The sequence below is a fragment of the Pundamilia nyererei genome, unplaced genomic scaffold (assembly GCF_000239375.1).
Source record: "Pundamilia nyererei isolate P.nyererei 1_Seehausen unplaced genomic scaffold, PunNye1.0 scaffold01304, whole genome shotgun sequence".
Classification (NCBI taxonomy): domain Eukaryota; kingdom Metazoa; phylum Chordata; class Actinopteri; order Cichliformes; family Cichlidae; genus Pundamilia; species Pundamilia nyererei.
Window position 1 is genome coordinate 2,366 of NW_005188705.1, and position 8,934 is coordinate 11,299.

Here is an 8,934-nt window from a genome sequence, read left to right on the forward strand (position 1 = left end):
GTACTTCCACGCTTTAAACGCTGCACGCTCATACTCTCTCCCGCACTCGATATATTATCGATTGCTGATCTGCACACAGCTACTACAATACTCAATACTTGAAATGTGCAATTCACTTGTGTTTTTATTTTTATACCTATTTATTCTATTTATCCCCTTCTTATATTTTATTTATATGTGTCTCTGTATTTATATGTGTGTATATATAATATTCTGTAACTCTGTAACTTCTGTCAGTGCTGTGCTTTTGGAAACCTAATTTCCCAGAGGAACCCACCCGAGGGATTAATAAAGTTTTATCTTATCTCTCTTAGCTGTTGTCACGACCGTCGCACTCGCATACGTCACTGTCATGAGACATTCTTGCAAAAATAAAAAATAAAAATAACGGTTTTAGTAACACAGTGCTTACGGGAAAGTAATGGTAATCTAATTACCGTTTTTGCAATAGTAATCCCTTACTTTACTTGAAAAAAGTAATCGGATTACAGTAACGCATTTAACACGTTACTGCCCATCTCTGCTGATAAATGATCAGAATGATAACATTACTGACTGAGGCAACATTTTCCTGATTCAAACCTTGTGAATCGCAATTTTAAAAAAACCTTTTGAAAATCAGTTTTTAGTCATTATTATTATTATTATTATTATTATTATTATTATTATCATTATCATCATCATCATCATCATTGTGTGAGGCTCCTGTGGTCCTCCATAGTCAAAAGCATTCACTAATTACAAGCGATCTACTACTTAAAAATTTTCATGACTGACTAGTTTTTTTCCCCTTCCCATTTTTTGTTGTCAATGATATTTGCGGTGTGAATGTTTCATAATCAACAGGAGGCAGGTTCACCATAACCACACACATCCAGACTCAGACATCATGTTACACGATACAGTCCACGGTAGTTATATGCTCCAAGTGAAGCTGAAGAAAGCATCTTCGTGGTTCAGAGGTTTCTCAGCAGAGGAGGATTTAGCTGAAACAGCTGAAGTCACGTTTGGTTTTTACAACAACGACAACAAAAAAAACACCAGTTTTGTTAACAGATGTGGAATTTTGCTGGAGCACAGCTCTTTACAGTTTATGTTTACATGAATTTCTAAATTAGTATAAAACATCAGAAACAAAGAAAAATCTTGTGCATAATAAGGCAGAATACTTTTTTTATGCGTCTTTCAAACATTAAAAATGACACCTCAGAAATAAAATCTCAAAAGAAATTTAAACAAAACTTTATTTAAACATTAGGAACACAAAGCAAACACTAAAACTAAACCTAAACAATGATCAAACAGAACAAGAGGTTTTCCTGGTACATTTTAATAATGAGGTGATAAACTTAACTATTGCAGAAAGCATGTTCAAAAGTTGATTAATTCTGAGATCAGAAACCTTAGCCCCTTTTTCCATTAGTACCTACTTGGATCAACTTGGCACAATTTGCCAAGGTTTTCCATCTGGTACCAGGTCACACCTGATTCTTTACAAATCCTACCATGTGAATTCATGGATTTTTTTTTCACATTCTGTCTCTCACAGTTGAAGTGTACCTCTGGTGCAAATTACTGACCTCTGTCATCATTTTAAGTGGGGGAACTTGCACAATCGGTGGCTGACTGAATACTTTTTTGCCCCACTGTAAATCCCTGCTTCGAAATAAACTCTTTTTGTAGGTTTCATGTCGCGTATTGATTACACTGCGGGACGAGTGCTATGACAACAACCACTCACATTAAATAGTACCGGATTGTAGTGGAAAACCAGTCAAGTTGTGGGAAGTTGATCCAAGTAGCTACTAATTTCAAAACAGGCTTTTGAGTGTTTGGTTCCAAAACAGCTGATCAGAGTAGAGAAAGGAAGCCATCATTAATGGAGCTCCAATATCACAATTCACCATGGGAACAGGTAAATGAAGAGCAGTGCCTCCATATGTCAGTGCTGACCACGAGGCTAATTTACAAAAACAAAAATGGCAGGACCACTCACAGCTGTCCAACATTTTCTAAGCATGAAACTTTAATCAGTATGGATTTTCATGTGTCTCTTTGCGTGTCCGAGATGACTGAATCTTTTCTCACAAAAGCTACAGGAATACGGTTTCTCACCAGTGTGCCTTCTTACATGACGTTGCAACTCATAGTTCTCTCTGAATCCTTTCCCACAGGTGCTGCAAAGATGCGGCTTCTCACCTGTATGAATTTTTAAGTGATAATACAAATGTGCACGCCGACTGAATCTTTTCCCACAAACGGTACAGATATGGGGCTTCTCACCTGTGTGAATCCTTGCATGAGACTCAAGATGTGATTTATAGGAAAATCTTTTACCACAAGTGCTACAAGGATATGGTTTCTCACCTGTGTAACAGTTACCATGATTTTTCAAAGCTGATATCTGACGGAATTGTTTCCCACAGGTGCTACAAGAATACGGTTTCTCACCTGTGTGAATTCTGAGATGTGCATTCAGGTGGCATTTAAACTGAAAATGTTTTCCACAGATGTCACATTTCAGAGACTTTTTCTTTGTGTCAGTTTTACTTTGATTCTCTGAAACAGCAGGGTTGTCTACTCTCTGACTGTGACTTCCGTTGCTGTGATGTCTCCTCTTCTTCAGCTCTGCATTTCTAGTTGATCCTGAGTCCACATGCTGGCTTGCTTTCTGATCTCGGCTCTCTGCTTCAGGAAAGCTGTGAGAAAGGAGATGCTCAACGTTTGCTTCTGATTCAGTGTGTGCACTTTCCTCATAAGCGGCTGTCACCATGAAGGCATCAGTCTCCTGCTTCAGTCCAAGCTGCTCTCCCTCCTGACTGCTGCACACTTCCTCCTGTTCCTCTTTAATCTGTGGAGGCTCTGGGTCCTCCTCAGTCAGACTGGAGCTCCTTTCTTGGATACAGACCTGTTGGTCTGTAAGAACCTCCTCCTTCTCAATGACATGTTGCTGTTGGAGGTCTGAAAAGACAAATGTAGGGGGTGGGGGTGACAGAAAAGGTTCAAGGTTCAAGGTTCTTTATTTGTCAAATGCATAGTTATACAAGTATAACACACAGTGAAATGTAGCCTGACACAGTGAAATGTAGCCTGAAAAACAAACATTTGAGAAAATATGTTCTGATCTGAAACATTAACAGGTCTCTCCACAGTGAGAATGTGTCTCACATATACAAGTGAAATTTAAAGTGTACAAAATTTGACAAATTATTTGAGCACTGACACAAGTTATCGTTTAGTTCTGGCACTCTTATTAGTAGAATGATCTCTTTCTGTTTACAATGTGAAAACTTTGTCACTGAGTGTTATAGTTTTAATGTGGAAAGGTCTTAATCTCGGGTAAGTAAGCAAGAGTTTCTCTGCATTTCTGTGTAAAGAAGTAAACAAATGAACCAATCACAAACAAGCTGTTTCTGATTGGTGGAGTCCGGTCAGACAACTACTTAAATGTGACTTAGTGACACACAGTCACACCTGTCCACCCAATAAAAGATGGGTGATCTTTTTGCTGAGTAATCTGACATTTTCGCCTCACACATAGTCTGTCTCACTCCCTTGGGCTGGAAGTGTATGTATAGTGATTATGCTGTAATGGGATTGTAATATTATTTTATGCCATGTTAGACCCCTAAGTAAAGGTTGTGAATTATTATGTAGTTTTAGTTGGCATTATTCTCCTGAATTAGAAGAAGCTGATAACTATTGCATTAGTTAAACTGATTTGCATTACATTAGACTGCTGATTTATTGTGAATGAATGATATTGTTTTATGATGCATTATACTGCTGAGTTATAAGAAATACTGTTCGCAGAAAGTCATCGCCTTATTTGTCTGATTAGAAGAGAACAGAGCATGCTGGAGTTTTCTGCCCCATCTCAGCAGGAGCAGATATACAGGGAGCCAAGGTCGTAGCTTAGGCGCCGTGTGAGAGAAAGCATGTGAATGTTTAGGCTTTTATGATAAGGTGGGAGAACCAGAGGCTATAAGAGTTTGATCAATGCTCCACCATTTTGAGATCTGATGCTGTCTGCATACAGTGTCCATCTTAAAATCATCGTTTGACTCAACCCGGCCGGACCAGTGTTGTTATTGTGGTTTTTCCTCTTGTCTCCATCCCCAATATTTGAATCCGTAACAGTGTGCTGCAAAGTGCACAAAAATCAAAGAATTTTGTGTTGAGGATAGGGCTGGGCGATATGGCCTAAAATTCATATCGTGATATAATTTGAAGCACGTGCAGTAACGATATATATCACAATATATTCTTTTCTTCTGTATAACGTATTTTCCACACTATAAGCCACACTTAAAATCCTTTAATTTTCTCAAAAATCGAGAGTGTGCCTTATGTATGAATTCTGGTTGTGCTTACTGACCTCGAACCGATTTTGGCTGCAGAAATCTGTTCAAAAATGTTTTAGTACAACTTTGGTAAGCCGCACTGCGTGATGGATTGTCAGAGCATTACGGCTGCTGTAGTGAGGAGCTTCGCAGAGTAATCTGGGTCCAAAACTCCATCCACTTCAGCTCCCAAAGTCAAACGAATACTGAGAGTTAAAAACTATCTAAATTCTTTTATCTTTAATTAAATCATCAGCGTTGTTGCTCTACCAGGTGTAACAATTAAGTTTAACATCCAAGCATCCATGAAAACAGAATTTATTACATTTAACGGAGTTAGAAGTTAACAGGAAGTTAGCTCGCTAGATTCCACCCAAACATGTTGTGCTACGTGATTGCTACCGACACAGCTATGTTAGCATAACATTAGCACAGTGAAGCTGGAGGATGAACGCCAACTTTTTTCCACTCATTAAAATTTAACGTGAGGGATTCTGGTGGTCAGGGACAAATGCAATCGCATAGAAGGATGCTATACACGGGCCAAACATCAGTCAGGAGAACAACTGAGATTATTCATCCACAATACGAGGTTAGTTATTAATATACTGCAACAACATGGGAATAGAACAGCTGCGAGAGAATTCAACATTAATGAATCAATGTTACGGAAGTGGAGGAAGCGCAGTTTTTGGCTTTCCCCATATTTCAAAAGTGCTTCATCTCTTTGCTATGACTGTCGGTATAATTTGCAGATGATAATGATTTTAGCCGCTGCGATGCTTTCGACCAAAACAGGCGCAGCTTGATGACATCATCAACATGCGCTATCGCGATAGAGCGATATAGTGAAAATCTCTATCGTTGGCCAAATTTATATCGTTTATATCGCCCACCCCTAGTTGAGGATTAGTCCAGTTACTCAGCGAATCGTTGCGGCCCTAGTATAGATCATGATAGTTAGAAAATTAATTTGGTCTCACAGGAAAAATCCTTAGTTTGTTTACCTTGAAGGTAGGGATCATTTTGTCTAGAGTGATGCAAACTAATCACACAACACCATGATGCTGTGTGGAGTCTCACAAGGGACAAATCACAGGGCCCTCTTATTGAATCTGCATATGGTTCCTTTTTGTGAAATCTTTCAGGAGTTAGTTGATAAGTTGTCTTATCACAGCTATGCTGATGATACCCAGATTTATTTGACTATGTCATTATGTTTGTGTCCTAAAGATGTAAACAGCACAACAAAAATTACCTCCAATTCATCCATTCTCTTCCACTTATCGGGGCTGTGGGAATTTGCAGCCTATCCCAGCTGCTATAGGGCAAGAGGCAGGGTCTTTTTCTCCAATTGATCTTTCTCAGTACATTTAAGTAATCACTTCCTCCAAACCATCAACATGTCTTTTAGAACCCAGTTCTACAAGACTGCTTAAAGAAGTCCTAACATTAATTTGTGTTTCAATCTTAAATATGATCAGCCTATCACTACTAGTTGGTTATGTACCACGGGCTTCAAATTAGCGGTAATTAAGCTGTTACTTAAAAACCCATATACTTCACCTAGCTGTCTTAACTAATTATAGGCTGATCTCCAACCCACTTTTAATCTAAAAAAAAAGTCTCAAAAGAGTAGTTGTAACAGCTTGCTGATCATCTGCAAAGGAATGGCTTATTTGAAGAGTTTCTGTCAGGTTTCAGAGCTCATTGCTGTACAGAAACAGCTTCAGTGAAGGTTACAAATGATCTTCTTATGGCCTCTGTTTTTTTCTGTTATAATCATTGGGCGAGTTTGACTACAGTTTAACATTATTGTGAAATTGTGAGTTTAATTTTAAATAAATAAATAAAAAAGAAAATTATTAATATAGCACCTTTCTGGACAGAGTCACAAAGTGCTACTGAGTCCACAGTTGTTAAACTTAGAGGGAGAAAGTTCCACAGTGGCAAAGCTTTGTCACCCTTAGTTCTCATCCTTGTGTGTTATATAGCAAGTAGGCCCTGATCAGGTAATCTCAGTGACCTGCTAGGGACATAGGGCTGTAGAAGATCAGAAATATGTGCTGGTACCATATGTGTTGGATCAAGGACACATCTAAAAAGTGCAGGAAACCAGCCCTCGACACCTGTGACTTAGAGGATCTGGTCAAAGCCTAGCTGCAGTGTTTTGCACAACCTGCAGACGATCCAGGGAAACTTTGCTTAGACACATAAACAACTGAATGTCATCACCATAACAGTGACAGAAAATGTCCTCAAAGGAGCCCATTATATGCTGGCAGGGGAGAAGATATATTTAACAATAAAGCACCCAAAACCAAATCTTGAGGGACGCCATAAGTAAGGGAGGTAGAGGATAACCTAAAATTAGAGACCACCACAGAAAAACCACAGGTGATGTAGATAGAACCACTCCAAGGCAGTTCCAGATACACCAACCCAATAGTTGAGCCTTTCAAGCAGGATGTGGTGGTAAACAGTGTCAAATGCCGACGTGAGGTCCAACATCAACAAAACAAAGCATTTTCCTGCATCGTTACTCATCAAAATGTTACTAGAGACCATAAGATAAGCTGTTTCCATGGAATGAACTCTACGAAAGCCAAACGGAAACCTATCAAAAATGCATTGTTTATCCAGAACTGTTATAAGTTGCTTAGTCACAACCCTTTCTAGAAACTTAGCAATTAATGGTAATTTAGAGATTGGCCTGTACATCATGAGGCATCATAGAGGATCAGATGGATAGCTAAGCCAGGGGATCATACACCAAGACAGCCAGTACATCGTTGACACGAAGTGAGAACAGCAGGGCAGAGAAGAATAACACAAAATTAGAGTGGGACAAACTGCACCCGGCAGCGGCAGAGCCAAACACAGGCACCATCATACTGAAAGTCATGAAAGCGTTACTTCATGTTAAGCATTATCAGAAAAGACACTGAAAGGATAGAAGGATCACAGATGAACAGAACAATACAGGGTCACTGCATTTGCCGTGTTTAGTCAAAATACGATGAAGAAGTTATAAATGGAAATATTTGGATCATCATCTTTTGTATTTGCATTTTTTTAACTAAAGATTATTGCAAAAAAAGAAATTCAGTTTTGCGTGAGTTACTTTTTAAACAGTGCTTCAAGTATGACACAGATACTAAATCTACTCCCATGACAAGTACTATATGAATAGAAATATGAAGTGAATGAATTGATTGGCCAGGAGCTGTTGGGTCAGCCTGTCATGTGACCGATTATGAGCAGGTCTATTTCACATTTATCCTATTTTTGCACATTTATTGATGGAGGCAGCACAGCCTGCTAAGAATGACTAAGCCTATTAACATCACTAACATGTGACACATTTAGACATCATACTTTGCTTCAGTCAACAGAAACTTTAACCACTGATTGCTTTCTTGCTTTTGCTGCAGATGTAAAGACATTAATTACAGCATTATTTGTAATGTGGACAGATTTTGTTCTGATGCTTTGGGGAGTCACTGTGTGTTTTCACTTTTGGTGTGGACGCTCATCTTCATCAATGTTAGTCAGCAGACAGTTTTCACACTGTCTCATTAAGACTGTGTGTGCTCTTCCTCAACTATCACCGTTTGCTCCTCTGAATTCATCACCAAAGTAACAGCTTCCTGCTCTCAGCTAACATCAGCTTAGAGAAATCCTGGAGATGCTGATAAACTTTCAGGTTTATCACCAATCAACCAAACACTGAAGAATCTGAGCTTGAACAGCACAGAGTTAAAAACACGTCCATACCTATGATGTGTGAGTTTCTGTCGGGTTTCCGGCTGATATCCAGCAGTCTGTGCTGACGGTTGATCTCCTCCTCATACTGGACGATGGTTTTTTGAACCTCTGAGAAGATTTCTTCACAAACAGCAGTTAGTCTCTCCTTGATGAACTCTCTCAGATACTGAGCTGAACTCATCGCTGCTTCAACTCAGGCTGAGCGGATCGATACCGACGTTTGTATCAGATCCACACTAACGTGATAGTTCTGTATCGAGGCTGCTAAATGTTAGCCGATTAACCCGAGTCCAGACAGATTTTTGTGAAGCGCTATTGAGGCGTTTGTTGATGACGTCAAGTCCCGGGAGCCGGTGTTGTGCCAAAAAGTGATTGTCTGCCAGAAACTGATTGCCGTCCGCGGGAGCGCGCGCAGCTGCTTAAAGCTGCAGCGCCCGGATTACTTGCATTGCCAGCTACTTCCGTGCAACTGATATAACGTGGGGGGCTACACCCCAAACACATTTATGCCTTTGTTATTAGGCAAAGGTATGCATTTATGGAGCTTTAACGTTTCTTGTAACCGAATTATAACGCTTATCAGAAGGTTGCTTTCAGTGTGTAGCGCAGTCACGAATGACTACACGCATCACGATGGAATAATTAATGCCTACAGGTTTAGTATGTCTACTCTCGTTGTTCATATTTGTTATAAGACTGTCGAATAGTGGTTAAAACAATAAAGACCTATTTTGCCAGTATCACCATGACTCTTTCTTGTTTGTTCAGAATAACGACTGAGAACGTGGCATTTTAGCGCTACCAAAAAGTGATTGTGGCCTAT

At 39.4% G+C, this 8,934-nt stretch overlaps 1 protein-coding gene across 1 annotated transcript; it reads right to left on the reverse strand.

Moving 5' to 3' along the window:
- Nucleotides 1-1,610: 1,610 nt before the first annotated feature.
- On the reverse strand, nt 1,611-8,476 carry LOC102210809 (zinc finger protein 112-like). Its single transcript, XM_005755368.2, has 2 exons — nt 8,121-8,476; nt 1,611-2,961 (listed from the first exon to the last, which is right to left on the reverse strand). The coding sequence occupies exons 1-2, from the start codon at nt 8,290-8,292 to the stop codon at nt 2,027-2,029; spliced, it is 1,107 nt and encodes a 368-aa protein (XP_005755425.1). The 5' UTR covers nt 8,293-8,476; the 3' UTR covers nt 1,611-2,026.
- Between the last annotated feature and the right edge of the window lie 458 nt (nt 8,477-8,934).